The 16,663-nt window shown below is 42.3% G+C and overlaps 1 protein-coding gene across 2 annotated transcripts in view; it reads right to left on the reverse strand.

The window, feature by feature from the left end:
* The window catches only part of LOC110521790 (collagen alpha-1(XXIV) chain), a 183,833-nt gene that overhangs the window by 55,572 nt on the left and 111,598 nt on the right, over positions 1-16,663 (reverse strand). For both annotated transcript variants that reach the window (XM_036968553.1, XM_036968554.1), the window contains exons 26-30: positions 15,729-15,782; positions 10,406-10,459; positions 9,387-9,440; positions 1,744-1,797; positions 1,503-1,547 (exon numbers count right to left, since the gene is read on the reverse strand). In XM_036968553.1, coding sequence (XP_036824448.1) covers positions 1,503-1,547; positions 1,744-1,797; positions 9,387-9,440; positions 10,406-10,459; positions 15,729-15,782 — 261 coding nt within the window. The remainder of the gene's footprint in view (positions 1-1,502; positions 1,548-1,743; positions 1,798-9,386; positions 9,441-10,405; positions 10,460-15,728; positions 15,783-16,663) is intronic.

Consider the following 16,663-nt stretch of genomic DNA (forward strand, 5'->3'; position numbering starts at 1 on the left):
ATAGGACATCAAAGAGTCAGCGATGTTGCAAGTGCACTGGTCCGCTATGTTAGGTTATGTTATGCTATGTTATGACACTCATCTAGATTCACCCAAGTACCTCCCCTGACTCTCCATCCGAGCTTTGGGTCTGCCGTTTTAGCCAATGGCTCTACCCAATATACAGGTTGTGTTTTTAATGAAATCCCCCAACCTAATTGGAGACAATTGACACTAGCAAATATAAAGCCAGGGGTTGGGTGTTTTATGTCTTTAGCTCAGGTCTCATCCCTGTGAGCTGGAGGAGGTTGTTTATTTGACGATAACGCGACACAGCCTTCAGAAGAATGGCACACGCCGCAAATAAAAACTTGAAAGTCTAACGATCTCCCACACAGATCTTAACGGCACGCTCAACCTTAGCTCACGGCGTCCCATGGGTAACCTTTTTATTCAAACGTAGGCATGACATATGTTTAGTATATTGGGGGGGGGTTTCAACGGCACCTACACAAATGGGCCATTGACCATGTTTTCTGCGATATTCCTGCTTTGAGAGATGTGTAAGTTAACGGAGGGTCTAGCACATTTTTCCCTATTTGTCTGCCTCTTTACTCCAGTGTGCCAACATGGCTAACTATCTTGGAAAATATTTGTAATGTTGTACTTATTGTTAACTTATTGTACTTATAGCCCAACAGACTCCCATTTACTCCTTGGAGGAGAGCGCTCCTTGTCCCGGAATCGCCCAGAATGCACCGCGCAGCCCATTGACGTACAGTAGCACGGGCAACGTTTCCCCATCTCCTCAAAAGTATATCTGCCGTTGCGAATGTCAGACTCATCAATTTGTAGGTTGAACATGGTGAGATGTAGACTTCTAAATGTATAGTGTTTAGTTGATTTCACAGCTAACTAGCTACGTTACATGCTGATATTGTCTTTGGCATTATTGTGTGCAGTAGTGTTTGCTAACCAGCTGACCATTGCATTGTGGATTTTTGTGGTCGACTTGAGCTGCAACAGTTTTCCACAAGAATTCTCCATGTTGCTACCAACCTCACTACAACGCCAAAATGAAACATTTGTTCACAAAAAACATTGTTCTTCAGTGTTATTTAACACCGTAAATTAAAGGAATGAGTGCTTTTGGGTGAATTTTCCCTTTAACAGTGGGGTCTGTTCTGCAGAATGATTTCAGGAGCAGGGGTGACAGGAAGTAGCCGTGCCTCATTCTGGCCTGTCATTAGTCAGGTGAACCAGAAAGGACTTGCTGTTGAGATTCAATTATTTTTAGTGGTCTCCTGGAGCCTTTTCCATGTGCACTCTAGTCAGTATAAGGACAGAGGCATCTGCAGAAACATGCTCAGTGACACACAGGAACAAACTCGCACACACACACACACACATTGTGTACACATTGCTGATGTGCTAGGTCTGGGGACAAGACATTGTGGCAGAAAGTAAAAGATTCACTCCTTCAAGTCAGACAGGTGACCCCCAAAATAATTTACAGTACTCACAATGAACCCAGGCTCCCCTTTCTTTCCTCCTTCACCCTGCTCTCCCTGCAAAGGAGAGGGAGAGAGACATCGAGAGGGAGAGAGAGCGATAGAAAGAAAGAGAGAGACATCTCAGTGAGGCAGCAATAAGATACTTTTAATCAGGTCAAAGTGCACAGAACAAGGTTTTCAGGTAGGTGAAATGAGGACATACTTTATATTATTATTTGGAGGGTGAAAATATGTTTAAAACAGTGTTTACCTTGGTGCCCTCAGGCCCTGGTTCCCCAAGTGGACCCTCTGCACCCCTCGGCCCCTATGACACGGAAACACAGCTGCTTAGCCATGTCTGTGTGTGTGTGTGTGTGTGTCCCGCGTCTCTATGACACAGAAACAGCTTAGTCCTCTCTGTAACCAACTCTGTTTACAAACCACTCAACCATCACATCACACAACGGCACTCGTATATACAGGCAACACACCCACCCACACACACTCACAGCTACTTAGTAGTGTACAATATGGGATATGGGGGCATTGGTGTTGAGAGCAGCATATGGGAGCAGTGTAGTGTGCAGGCCTTTTTTTTCTTTCTTTGAACACATGGGAGTTCCATAGAGACAAAACAGACGGATCACTTAATATCCACAACCTGGGAGTAATCACCTGACCCCCCCCAAGCACCAAACCCTCTCTGCAGCCCCAGATAAGAGGGTGGAGATAGCCATCTTTAAATTAGAACCCTCCAGGCTGCTTTGATGCTGTGCTCTTCCTGTTCTGTCTGATTGGACTGTTGTGTCCGTTCCTCTTTGTGTCACTCCCTGAGGTTCTAACATTCCTCTCCTGCCTCACCGGTAGGGATTTCCAGCAACCCCATCTCCCCCCCCCCCCCCCCTCTCTCCCCCACACTCTGTCCTCAATACATAAAAAGCCACATTCAGTCTTAAGAAGTGTGTGTGTGTGCTTTACTGGACTGTGCTGCTCTGTCTGCTTATAGTGGACTCTGCTAAGCTACACACGACATTTACCTTGGTTCAGGCCAAAGATACACAGCGGGAAAATAAGTCAAACAGAGTCAAAATATGTGTTTTCTTACTCATAAAACTATTCAACACAGCTATGTGAGTGAGTGGATACATTGTATGGGTCTCCAATGTCCACCTGGCTTTCATGGCCAAGCAAAATGATAGCAGAGCCACCTCTAGTCAGGCCAAATCAAAAAATCATAAATTTAATAGCTGAATTGGAAATTGCAACTTTTTTTAACTTGATCCTAAAGCTGTAGGCTACAGTTGGGTGAATGGCTCATTCAGGTTAGTTAACAAGCACTATTGCAAAAAGCCTCGTCCAGTCAGTTATATGGCTTAGCACAGAAGCCTCTGTTCAAGTACACACACACACGTATCATTTATACAAAATCTTACTCAAATTCTATCCCGGTTTGAGCCAAGTGAGATATCAAAGCCAGAGATAGCCGAGAGATATTACACATTGTGAGGTCAATGAGGACAACTGAAAGACACAAAGACAGTAGGTCAAGAGGTAAAAGATGATGCGTCAGACTGAATTATTGGTCCCTAACTATTGTCTGTCTGCAGGTAATAGTTTATAGTACTACTGTAGTTCATTGTCCACATATCCAGTTAACTGACAAAAAAAAGGAAACACTTACAGGGCTGGCCTTGGCATAAGCGACATACGTGGTTGCTTAGGGCCTCCGGCCCCTAAGGGCCCCCCCCCCCCCCCCCCACCAGTTTTTTTAGGAACTCATTTGCGGTCTCAACTGACTTTTGAGAGTCAGAATAGTAGAATACACTAGGTGCAGTTTCTAAATGTTCTGTCAGTCACTGACAGTCAGTCAATTAGCCCATGTCTGATACAATTCTTTATATTGGTAAATTAATCTAGCCAGCTATCTAAATTTAGCAATAATGGGCAAATTACTGAGCAGGCACAAAGGGCACGTGCCCTGACCACCAGGGGGCTCCCATTGATTTTGCTAGTCACGCTCACTCAGATATCATATTAGCAAGGCATAAGTCATTGCAAAATGTGTAGAATTGCATGAAATAAGTTACACAATTTAAAGATTTTCCCTCCAACCAAATCTTGCTTATGGGCCCCAAACGGCTAGGGGCGGCTCTGGAGGGATACAGTATTTTATAATATGGTTCCAGAGTTAATTAAGCAATTAACATCCCATCATGCTTAGGGTCAAGTATAAAATGCCCAGTTGCCCATTATTGTGGTTACCATGGCTAGAAGAGATCTCAGTGACTTGGAAAGAGGGGTCTCAAAGGAGCTAAAGGGTTGTGTGTGTGTGTGTGTGTGTGTGTGTGTGTGTGTGTGTGTGTGTGTGTGTGTGTGTGTGTGTGTGTGTGTGTGTGTGCGCGCGTGAGTGTCTCAGTCATCAGGTCTCAACCCAATTTAACACTTATGGGAGATTCTGGAGCTGGGCCTGAGGCAGCGTTTTCCACCACCATCAACCAAAACACCAAATGATGGAATATCTCATGGAAGAATGGCGCCGTAACCCTCCAATAAAGTTCCAGACACCTGTAGAATCTATGCCAAGGCGCATTGAAGCTGTTCTGGCGGCTCGTGGTGCCCCAACGCCCTATTAAGACACTTTATGTTGCGTGGCTTCCTTTATTTTGGCAGTTACATGTAGTTACTACTGGGTCATATCTACTATTTGACTGCAGGTAATATCTTGTATAGTTATGTAAGATCATCAAACGGAGCAATAAAAAAATACATTCCTGAGACCAAGCGTGCCATCTTCCCAGACTGAATTGCTCTCAGGGATAATAAATCAGAGAGAAAGAGATAAGAGGGGTGAAAGTAAAATATTCCTGTTGGCGTTTCCTTTATTTTGGCAGTTATCTGTAGTCTAGGAACAGACAGAGATCCTCTGTATGCTCCCAGCCTGTAGTTACTACTGGGTCACATACTATTCCTAGAATGCACATGTCTCTTTGTCCTACCGTACACTGTGACATAATGCATTGTAAACGTAACATAAGGAATACGATTCTTCCTGATCTAGGCCAAATTCAAGTGTGCCACATTGTATCACCCAAACTTTATGTCTTTATAGCTCGGAGGGTGAACCATAAGAGAAGGCCATAAGTAGGGTTAAGATAACAACTGTGAGATTGGCCCCGTGGCGGCGTAGACCGGCAACGACCTGAGCCGTTTCGCTTTGCTGCTGTACAGTACTTTAGCCTGTAGTACACGAGCGATAAACACTGGAGTATGTCATGTATGTTTATTTCAGAACAGATGTTCCCAAAATACCAGAGGGCATTCAAATCATTACCAACACTACGCTTTCATCATTTACTGTAACGAAACACTCTGGTGTTCTGGTTCTACAAGTTCTGTGGTGATCTAGATGTAGTGTGTATTGTGATTCAGCGGAAAGATCAGATATGTCTATTAGCCATGTCTGTTTAGGAAGGGCGATTGAGGAGAACTATAGTATGGCTTAACAAAACAAGAAATGCTACCAACCGCATGGAGACGCAAGTGTGGTTTATAGTAAACACTGAGCATACAGTCAATGGGATGTGTGTGTGTCATGTGTTATGAGTGTGTGTCAGCAGAGAAACATTTGTGGGAATCATAGCCTGTGTAGGAATTTTTGTACCAAGCTAACATGCTCACATTAGCACAATGTGGGCAAAATGCGGGCTAAAATATTTGCCCCAAGCTCGTTTGTTCATCCGCTCCACGTTGGCCCCCCAAGGCATTTGCCCAGTGTGGCCAGCCCATATATCACTTTGCCTGAAATAAGCCCTTCATTTCCTAGCAAACATGCCCACATTGGAACGGTGTGAGCCAAATGCAGGCAAAAATATTTGCCCCATTTAGGCTTTCCACATTGAGCAGATGAGCCTTATTTAATAGGAATTGATTTATCTATAATGTATTTATTACAATTGAATTTGATGCACATATGGCATATTCTTTAAGCCTTGAAGGTATTTAGGGAATGTGCTTAGGGAAACAATTTGATTTGATAATGCAATTCAGGGAAACAGATAATACTTTTGGTGCGTATAGAAAGCGGCCATGTGTGCATTCAGGTGAGTGTGCCGTGGCGAATTCTCTTCTCAATAGACAAACATAGGCTCATGCTGTTCAGAACAACCCAAGGTATGACGCCATGTCATATTGTAACTGACATAGTGATCATAAACGTTGACACTGTAGATGACATGAGTTTTATGATATGGAAATGTGAAGTGCACATTTGGACTCATGGGTGTTTGGCTTGCTTTGTATGGCGGTATTTATTATAATCCTCTACATCTCATCTTTCAATATACATCGAGTCCTCTTCATTCACAGCATTTCCATCAGTCTGACAACAAAACATTTTGCTAAACTTGCCCAATTAGCGAGCGGGATTAGGACAACTTCTTGTCGCGGTAGGTGCTCAAGTTCAGTACAGCTGTCAGTCAAACCCATACAGCGCTGTGAAGCGCAGAGCCAGAGCTCTGATGTCATGTAAAGCATGTTATTGTAAAGCCACAACGTTCCAATTTAGGTGTTTATCAGTGCCCATATCTGCCATTGAGTGCAAAGGGCTACGGTTATCATATGTCACATGCACTTATTTAAGTATTTTTAAAGACTTAATCATTGGCAGTGTACAAAATCATAACAAATTTTAACATCACGCAAACAGAACACTTCAACTGGAACGACACTCTCGGTAGGTTGCACAAAAGAACTGGCGGCAGGCAGTTAAGAGTGTTTTGCCAGTAATCGAAAGCCTGCTGGTTCGAATCCCGAAAGCTGACTAGGTGAAAAATCTGTCGATGTGCCCTTGAGCAAAGCAATTAACCCTAACTGCTCCTGTAAGTCTACCTGGATAAGAGTGTCTGCTAAATGGTAAAATGCAAACCATGACCACAAATATTCTATTCTGCCTCAAACTGGGTGGTGTGGGTTAGCCTGTGTTGGGCTTGGTATAGGCTGTCAGGGGTTCTCTAACTTTCTGGCACCGGGAACCCTTTTGTAATAGCAAATTCATCTGGGACCCCCTCAGCAAAGGTTTTAAAGGCCCACTTCTTGGCATCGGATAGAACATTTAGCCGAGGAATGGGCCTGGAGAACTGTAACCACTCTTAAATTTATAGACGGCTATGGATGCAGGGACTGATATAAAAATGATCGTTTTACCAATGTTTTGAGGCTCTACACGGTTTGTTTACATTTACATTGTTTACATTGAGTAAAACAAGCTTACATTTTGGGCTCTGTTGGGGTACCACAGTTAAAACTCAGCCCCTGCGGCATTTATAAATTATATTCTTCAAGAATCAATAGGTAAAAAATGGCCGCAGCAACGAATGATTCTAGCTTTAAATTACAGTGCATTTATGTTAAAAAATATATAGAATCATTGGGGATCACAAGAATTATTACATTGTAAAATGTATAATTGGTGGAGCACTGTGGATACCAATATTCCTGTGAGCTTCCCAAGGCCAGGTGGCCCTTTGTTAAGAACATAAATTGCAGATTAATAATATTACATTGTATTGTATTTTATTTTATTATACCCTCTAAACTTATTCCACGGATCGCTTGGCCTAAATTAGTTTAATCTCGTTTGGAGAAATATTCATTTAATATTTTAATGTAAAAATATACACTACTGTTCAAAAGTTTGGGGTCACTTAGAAATGTCCTTGTTTTTGAAAGAGAAGCAATTTTTTTTTGTCCATTAAACTAAAATACAATTGATCAGAAATACAGTGTAGACATTGTTAATGTTGTAAATGACTATTGATTCTTTCATGGAATATCTACGTAGGCGTACAGAGACCCATTATCAGCAACCATCACTCCTGTGTTCCAATGGCACGTTGTGTAAACTAATCCAAGTTTATCATTTTAAAAGGCTAGTTGATCATAAGAAAACCCTTTTGCAATTATGTTAGCACAGCTGAAAACTGTGGTCCTGCTTAAAGAAGCAATAAAACTGGCCTTCTTTGGACTAGTTGAGTATGTGGCGCATCAGCATTTGTGGGTTCGATTACAGGCTCAAAATGGCCAGAAACAAAACTTTCTTCTGAAACTCGTCAGTCTATTCTTGTTCTGAGAAATGAAGGCTAGTCCATGTGAGAAATTGCCAAGAAACTAAAGATCTCGTACAATGCTGTGTACTACTCCCTTCACAGAACAACGCAAACTGGCTCTAACCAGAATAGAAAGAGTGGGAAGCCCCGGTGCACAACTGAGTACGAGGACAAGTACATTAGAGTGTCTAGTTTGAGAAACAGACACCTCACAAGTCCTCAACTGGCAGCTTCATTAAATAGTACCCGCGAAACACCAGTCTCATCAACAGTGAAGAGGCGACTCCGGGATGCTGGCCTTGCAGAGTTGCAAAGAAAAAGCCATATATCAGACTGGCCAATAAAAATAAAAGATTAAAGATGGGCAAAATAACACAGACACTGGACAGAGGAACTCTGGCTAGAAGGCCAGCATCCCGGAGTCGCCTCTTCACTGTTGACGTTGAGACTGGTGTTTTGTGGGTACTATTTAATGGAAGCCAGCCCATGCCCACCTTGCTCCCCGAATACCCACATGGTGCCAATGGGGTCATGTTTGCTGGATATGGAATGAATAGATCTTGTTCGTGTGCTTCAGGTGAGACAGGAGAAGGAGACGATGAGAGAGCAGGAAAGACTGAGGGATGAAAATTTAAGTGAGAGTGCTAGCGGACCACAGTGAAAGTGAGTGCGTGGTGACTGGGCACTCTGCGTCTCTCGTTAGCATGTCCTCTTTACTTCTCTCTGCTGATATAAATAGACATTTGGATGGAACACTGCAACCGACTTGCCATGGCACCGACTGGACTGGCCCCTGGCAGGAGTGCCAACCCACATTGGCACCACGGACGGGCAGAGGCACTTACTCTACTACCTAGTCACTGAAGCAGAGTGCCCAGTCACCTCACACCCTCGACACAGTAGTCTAAACCAGTGTTTACCAAATCCTGGTCCTCTAGTACCCCAACAGTACACATGTTTATGTAACCCTGGACAAGCACACCTGATTCAACTTGTCAACTAATCATCAAGCCCTCGATGAGCTGAATGAGGTGTGTTTGTCCAGGGCTACAACAAAAGTGCGTAATGTTGGTGGTACTGGAGGACCAGGGTTAGGAAACACTGGTCTAAACCATCATCACTTGTGAAAGGATTTACAGTAAATGTAGGAATCTACAAGGGAGACGTCTACAATATCCCACTTTAATAAATCTCTACCCACAGACCAGTACAGACACAGTAATCTTCTGTAGAAGTCCCTGCCCACGTAGGGTTACAGTATAGTGAAAAGATCTCAGTCAACTGATTTAGAGTCAACAACGGTGATACTACTGCTGATAGACAGGCTATCTTATGCAGTGTCACACAACAGATCATACGATTCCATTAGCTTTGATCATGTCAAATATGTCAAGTCCGTGGTTGCTATGTACAGTACTGTATCAGTGTACTGTAAGTGCCATACTCCTTTCAGGCCACAAGATGTCTCACCAGCTCGACATTAACGCCTGAGCGCTGTCATCTCTGGCTCACTTCTTTACGGTGCTCGTAAAACAATTGTCAGCATCTAATAATGTGATAATAGTCCCAGTGAAGAATAAACACACGCTGTTTAAATCACCCTCACCTCTCATCCTCAGATTAACTGTTCTGGGATGAAATGTTACACTGGTGTTTGATGAAGTAAACTCAGGGTTATGGTTTAGGGTTGAATCACGGTTAGGCTCCAGTTGTCCATCATAGCTCACATCGTTACATATGACTCATCAGGTAGAACTGAACAGAGTGGTGTAACAGAGTGGATGGGGGAAAAAACAAGAGCTAAACTTACCCTTCTGCCCTTTGACCCAGGGATCCCAGGTGTACCCCTCTGCCCCCGAGGACCCTGGGATGTAGAGAGGGATGGAAGAGGGAGGCAGGGGGAGAGTGGACAGACAGAGAGAGAGAGAGAGAGAGATAGAGCAAGAGAGACAGATGGGGACAGTTGGAGAGAGAGAGATTGTTATGGAATGTCTTCAAGAGAATTCATGACCGTTCAATTCAGTTGCACGGTCACAGGTGAGACGTTATCCAATCAATTACATAGAAATTCAGACTGTTTCTGTTTGAAATGGAGCAGAAGATCATCTACACGGTGTGTGATCTGATCGCCCAGCTATGGAGGTGGACGCTGCAGAGGATGTTGTATTAAGTCAGAGTGTTTATACGGACTAAATGAGGCTAAATGAGCATTGTCTATCTACTGTATATAAAATCTATCAACCCTACCCGGTCGCCTACAGACAGTCCAAATGAGCAAGAGGAAATTAGCTGCTATACAGTGCTGTTTGACAATCAGTCTAGTGAAGTACTGCCTTTGCGGAAGAACAGACATTAATGTGGGGAAAGAGGCTAATTGATATTGAATTACCCAGTGAAATGTCAAGTGTTAAGAGTGCAAATCAAGGAGAAGGAAAAAATATAATTCATGACAAATCTTCCCACTCGATTTAAGCATTCGTATTAATCCCGCAATTAAAGTGTTTACGATAGCTTAGACTAGACATAAAATAGGAATCAGGGGAGTCAATGTATTTCATCCCTTCACTCAATTAAGTTCATCACTTATACAGTATGTGTCACACGCCCAACTGGGAGGAGGAAAATATAACTACTCTTCTCCTACAAGCGAGCACTCACAGGGAGGGAGGAAGAAAGACCTAGAGAGAGAAAGAGAGAGAAAGAGAGAGACAGAGACAGAGAGAGACAGAGAGCCTGAGGGGATGAGGAGGATAGAATAAACCATCCTAACATTCTATAAAGTTGGATCCAAACACAATTCATATCCTAGTTAAGTTGATGAACACTTACAAGTGGGCCTTGCAGACCGACGTTACCGGGACCTCCGGGTAAGCCTGGATACCCCTTGGACCAAAAGAGAAACCACAATAAAGGACAGACAATTAGAGAGAAAAGTGAAGTACGGTTGAAGTCGGAAGTTTACATACACTTAAGTTGGAGTCATTAAAACTCGTTTTTCAACCACTCCACAAATGTCTTGTTAACAAACTATAGTTTTGGCAAGTCGGTTAGGACATCTACTTTGTGCATGACACAAGTAATTTTCCCAACAATTGTTTACAGACAGATTATTTCACTTATAATTCACTGTATCACAATTCCAGTGGGTCAGAAGTTTAAACACACTAAGTTGACTGTGCCTTTAAACAGCTTGGAAAATTCCAGAAAACGATGTCAAGGCTTTAGAAGCTTCTGATAGACTAATTGACATCATTTGAGTCAATTGGAGGTGTACCTGTGGATGTATTTCAAGGCCTACCTTCAAACTCAATGCCTCTTTGCTTGACATCATGGGAAAATCAAAAGAAATCAGCCAAGACCTCAGAAAAAAATTGTAGACCTCCACAAGTCTGGTTCATCCTTGGGAGCAATTTCCAAATGCCTGAAGTTACCATGTTCATCTGTACAAACAATAGTACTACGCAATTATAAACACCATGGGACCACGCAGCCGTCATACCACTCAGGAAGGAGATGCGTTCTGTCTCCAAGAGATGAAAGCTTTGGTGCAAAAAGTGCAAATCATTCCCAGAACAACAGCAAAGGACCTTGAGAAGATGCTGGAGGAAACAGGTACAAAAGTATCTATATCCACAATAAAATGAGTCCTATATCGACATAACCTGAAAGGCTGCTCAGCAAGGAAGATGCCACTGTTCCAAAACCGGCATAAAAAAAAGCCAGACTATAGTTTGCAACTGCACATGGGGACAAAGATCGTACTTTTTGGAGAAAAGTCCTCTGGCCATAATGACCATCGTTATGTTAGGAGGTAAAAGGGGGAGGCTTGCAAGCAGAAGAACACCATCCAACCCGTGAAGTGGCAGCATCATGTTGTGGGGGGGCTTTGCTGCAGGAGGGACTGGTGCACTTCACAAAATAAATGGCATCATGAGGGAGGAAAATTACGTGGATATATTGAAGCAAAATCCCAAGACATCAGTTAAAGCTTGGTCGCAAATGGGTCCTCCAAGTGGACAATGACCCCAAGCATACTTCCAAAGTTGTGGAAAAATTATTTAAGGACAACAAAGTCAAGGTATTGGAGTAGCCATCACAAAGCCCTGACCTCAATCTTATAGAACATTTGTGGGCAGAACTGAAAAAGCGTGTGCGAGCAAGGAGGCCTAAAAACCTGACTCAGTTACACCAGCTCTGTCAGGAGGAATGGGTCAAAATTCACCCAACTTATTGTGGGAAGCTTCTGGAAGGCTACCTGAAACGTTTGACCCAAGTTAACCAATTTAAAGGCAATGCTACCAAATACTAATTGAGTGTATGTAAACTTCTGACCCACTGAGAATGTGATGAAAGAAATAAAAACTGAAATAAATCATTCTCTCTATTATTATTCTGACATTTCACATTCTTAAAATAAAGTGGTGATCCTAACTGACCTAAGACAGGGAATTTGCACTAGGATTAAATGTCAGGAATTGTGAAAAACTGAGTTTAAATGTATTTGGCTAAGGTGTATGTAAACTTCTGACTTCAACTGTATGTGCAGAAATACATATGCAAATGAAGATGTTAATTCTAGTGGACTGGGGCCATGTAATTTTTCCTTGATTTATTGAGAAGCGTCTCCCCTTCAGCGCACTAAGCTTAAACTAAGGCCAGAGAGCGTCACAACAAGAGAAAAGAACATGACCACGACTTCTGGTTCGTACAGGGAGCAGTGTGTGTCCAACGTTGTACAGAAGTATGGCAACAGTCAACTAACGGAGAATTGCCTAGCTCAGCAAGAAAATCTTTAAAGAGAAACTCCCTCCCCATCTTCTCAAAACAAAACAATGTTAGAAAAGGAGGTTGACATCAACACTGAATTATTCCCGAAGCCCTTGACTTTGTGGTTCTGCTCCTCTGAAGTGTGGCTGTGTGACAGGACAGGAAGATTTGGCCAGGGCCACCATCACTTATCCGACAGACAGCCAGCCAGGGAGCCTGCCAGGGAGCCAGCCAGCCAGGGAGCACAGGAAAGGGGACCAAATCCACAAACCTGGACCTGTCTGTCTACCTGTCCACCACAAGCTGTAGGCCAACTAGAGACATGACATGGGGCTCAGCCTCTCTGTCTCTTTTACCAGACATAGACAACAGAACAGTACAGCACTCAAAGAGCTCAGCTACACTACAGCGTTCACAGACAGACACGACATAACCAAAGGGAGACAGAGACAGAGGTCACAGACAGAGAAGAGTATTCACAGACAGAGAGCTACAGGTCAGAGCGACAGAAGAGAAGATCATTCACAGAGCCCCCCAGGGGAAGAGCTGGAACACAGCATTCATACTAACAATATACAGGACTGACTAAGAACCTGGAGGCTCCAATTGAGTGATTCCTCACGAAACCAGGACAAAAAAAGACAAATCTTTTGGGGATTTTCACAACATTTTATCAAGGAAATTATCCTTTGGAGGAAGGATTGTCGACACATATCTGAAATTTGTATTTAAAAACATAATTGAGAAAGAATTTATCAGAGTCTGCATATTTGTAACATTTTGGCCTTACTCAGGCCTCCTTTAAGACACCATCTTGATTCATCTGTAGGTGCTACAAAACAACAATTGGTGTCAAATTAAGCATTACGGGTGGCCTTGTAATATGTAGTATTTTGATTTCAATAAAAAAAAAATCAAGTCATTTCTGAACATTGAAAAATCTAAATATGAATATCGAAAGAAAAAAAAATGTTGATTTGGCAAATTGTTCAACATTATATACTCATAGGGGAATGTCAACGTTCCAGTTGGATCTATTTTATGATCCAATCTGCAAGCATTCTAATAATTTGCAGGATGTGCAATGATACACGTGAAAGGAGAGCCGTGTGATAGTTTACATTTCCTCCAATGCCAATTGCTCTGTATAAAATTGGCCATAACTTTAAAACTAGCAGAGAACCTACTCTGGAACTTTGATATGCTCAAATAGTATATTATGTTCAACATTAATATTGAGAAATTAGATAAATACATTTTTTATTTTTTTCAATAGTTATGTTCATATATTTCAATATTCATACATACAGTACCAGTCAACATTTTGGACACACCTACTCATTCAAGGTTTTTCTTTATTTTTGTAGAATCATAGAGAAGATATCAAAACTATGAAATAACACATATGGAATCATGTAGTAACCAATAAGTGTTAAACAAATCAAAATATGTTTGACATTTTAGATTCCTCAAAGTAGCCACCCTTTGCATTGATGACAGCTTTGCACACTCTAAGGCACTGCATCTCTGTGCAAGAGGTGTCATTACAGTCCCTGGTTTGAATCCAGGCTGGATCACATCCGGCCGTGATTGGGAGTCCCATAGGGCGATGCACAATTGGCCCAGCGTCATTCGGGGTAGGCCGTCATTGTAAATAAGAATGTTCTTATCAGACTTGCCTAGTTAAATAAAGGTTCAAACATTTTTTAGCTCAACCAGCTTCACTTGGAATGCTTTTCCAACAGTCTTGAAGGAGTTCCCACATACACTGAGCACTTGTTGGCTGCTTTTCCTTCAGTCTGCGGTCCAACTCATCCCATACCATCTCAATTGGATTGAGGTCAAGTGAAAGTAGAGGCCAGGTCATCTGATGCAGTACTCCATCACTCTCATTCATGGTCAAATAGCCTTTACAAAGCCTGGAGATGTGTTGGGTCATTTTCCTGTTTAAAAACAAATGATAGTCCCACTAAGTACAAACCAGATCGCATGGTGTATCGCTGCAGAATGCTGTGGTAGCCATGCTGGTTAAGTGTACATTGAATTCTAAATAAATCACTGACAGTTTCACCAGCAAAGTACCCCGACACCCTCACACCTCCTCCTCCATGCTTCACGTTGGGAACCACACATGTGGAGATCATCCATTCACCTGTCTCACAAAGACACGGCGGTTGGAACCAAAAATCTCAAATTTCCACCGGTCTAATGTCCATGTTTCTTGGCCCAAGCAAGTCTCTTCTTCTTATTGGTGTCCTTTAGTAGTGTTTTCTGTGCAGCAATTCGACCATGAAGGCCTGATTAATGCAGTCTCCTCTGAACAGTTGATGTTGAGATGTGTCTGTTACTTGAACTCTGTGAAGCATTTATTTGGGCTGCAATTTCTGAGGCTGGTAACTAATGAATTATCCTCTGCAGCAGAGATAACTCTGGGTCTTACTTTCCTGTGGCGGTCCTCATCAGAGCGAGTTTCATTATACTGCTTGATGTTTCTTGCAACTGCACTTGAAGAAACTTTCAAAGTTCATGACATTTTCTGGATTGACTGACCTTCATGTTTTAAAGTAAGGATGGACTGTCATTTCTCTTTTGCTCAAATGCATTAAGAAGGAAATAAATTCCACAAATGAACTTTTAACAAGGCTGTTAATTGAAAGGCATTCCAGGTGACTACCTCATTAAGCTGGTTGAGAGAATGCCAAGAGTGTGCAAAGCTGTCATCAAGGCAAAGGGTGGCTATATATATTTTGATTTGTTTTACACTTTTTTGGTTACTACATGATTCCATAAATGCTATTTCATAGTTTTGATGTCTTCACTATTATTCTATAATGTAGAAAATAGTAAAAAGAAAGAAAAACACTTTAATTAGTAGGCGTGTACAAATGTTTGACTGGTACTGTGTATATATATTAAAAAAATATATCGAAATCAAAATACTACTCATATAACAGAGCAAGCGGTAAACCTTCATATGACAGACATTTTTGATTTGTAGCACCTACGGACTAAACATTATATTGGCCTTGGTAAGGCCAAAATGTCATAAATATGCCAACTTTGGTTAATTATTCATCATACTTTTAATTACAAATGTCAAATATATGCCAACAATCCTTCCTCCCAAATGGCAATTCTATAGTTTAAATTTCATGAATATCCCCTAAATCATGCTTTTTCAGTGTCCTGGTTTCGTGAGGAATCACTCAATGACAGTATACGGAACACTAAGACAGCTACTCAGGCCTGAAAGCCAAAGATATGAAATAGCATTCCTACTCAGAGATGGACCACAACTACATCATTCACAGACATGCAATGCCACTAGCGCAACAGTTCCAGACACCCTCGCTAAGTGGTGCATACGTCGACGTTCTGTACCTACCCCGGACCCCTTCTCGCCAGGAGGACCCAATGGACCTGCAGGACCACGACCTCCCTGAGAAACAGAAGACACAGGAAAGGAGAGGGATCATTAACCCCTGAACCAACCTCAACGGGGCGGCAGGTAGTTCAGCGGTTCGAGCGTTAGGCCAGTAGCCAGAGTTCGAATCCCTGAGCCGACAAGGAAAAAAGATCTGTTGACGTGTCCTTGAGCAAGGCACTTAACACTAACTGCGCCAGGGTCGCCGTTAATCTTTTTTTAAATGATTATTTAACTAGACTAGTCAGTTATGAACAAATTCTTATTTACAATGACTGCCTAGGAACAGTGGGTTAACTGCCATGTTCAGGGGCAGAAGGACAGATTTTTACCTTGTCAGCTCGGGGATTGACGATCTAGCAACCTTTCGCTTACTGGCCAAACACTCTAACCACTAGGCTACCTGCCGCCCCAATAGCAGACCCAGGCTGTGACCCCACTCTCAGGGAGAGTTGGGAAATGCAAAAAAACACATTTATAACTCAGACAAGTATAAATATTATTATTATTAACCTTCATACATCAAACCACCAAACCCCACCACCTACCGCTGCACTTACAGCTCTTAAACCCAGGCCTTGAATCGATGGGAAAATACCACCCAAAAACGATATTTTGGTATTTATTTCATTAGTCCATTCTTGACAAAGACCCAAAATGTTTCGCTTGTCAGCAATCAAGTTTTGAAGCTATGCAACTTTCAAAATACTTTCAGTTTGCATTATATGATGGTGCATTTCTGCATCATATGATCAAACAGAGAAGGATACTACAGTAAGTTAGCTAGCTGGTTATGCCTATCCAACTCTGGAACTCTTCCAAGTCAGGGTAAGCTTTTGCTTTTATAAATGTATTGCTAAACAGCTTTCTGACTGTAGACTGTACTGCATGATTGT

Source organism: Oncorhynchus mykiss, chromosome 30, assembly GCF_013265735.2.
Source record: "Oncorhynchus mykiss isolate Arlee chromosome 30, USDA_OmykA_1.1, whole genome shotgun sequence".
NCBI classification, from domain to species: Eukaryota; Metazoa; Chordata; class Actinopteri; order Salmoniformes; family Salmonidae; genus Oncorhynchus; species Oncorhynchus mykiss.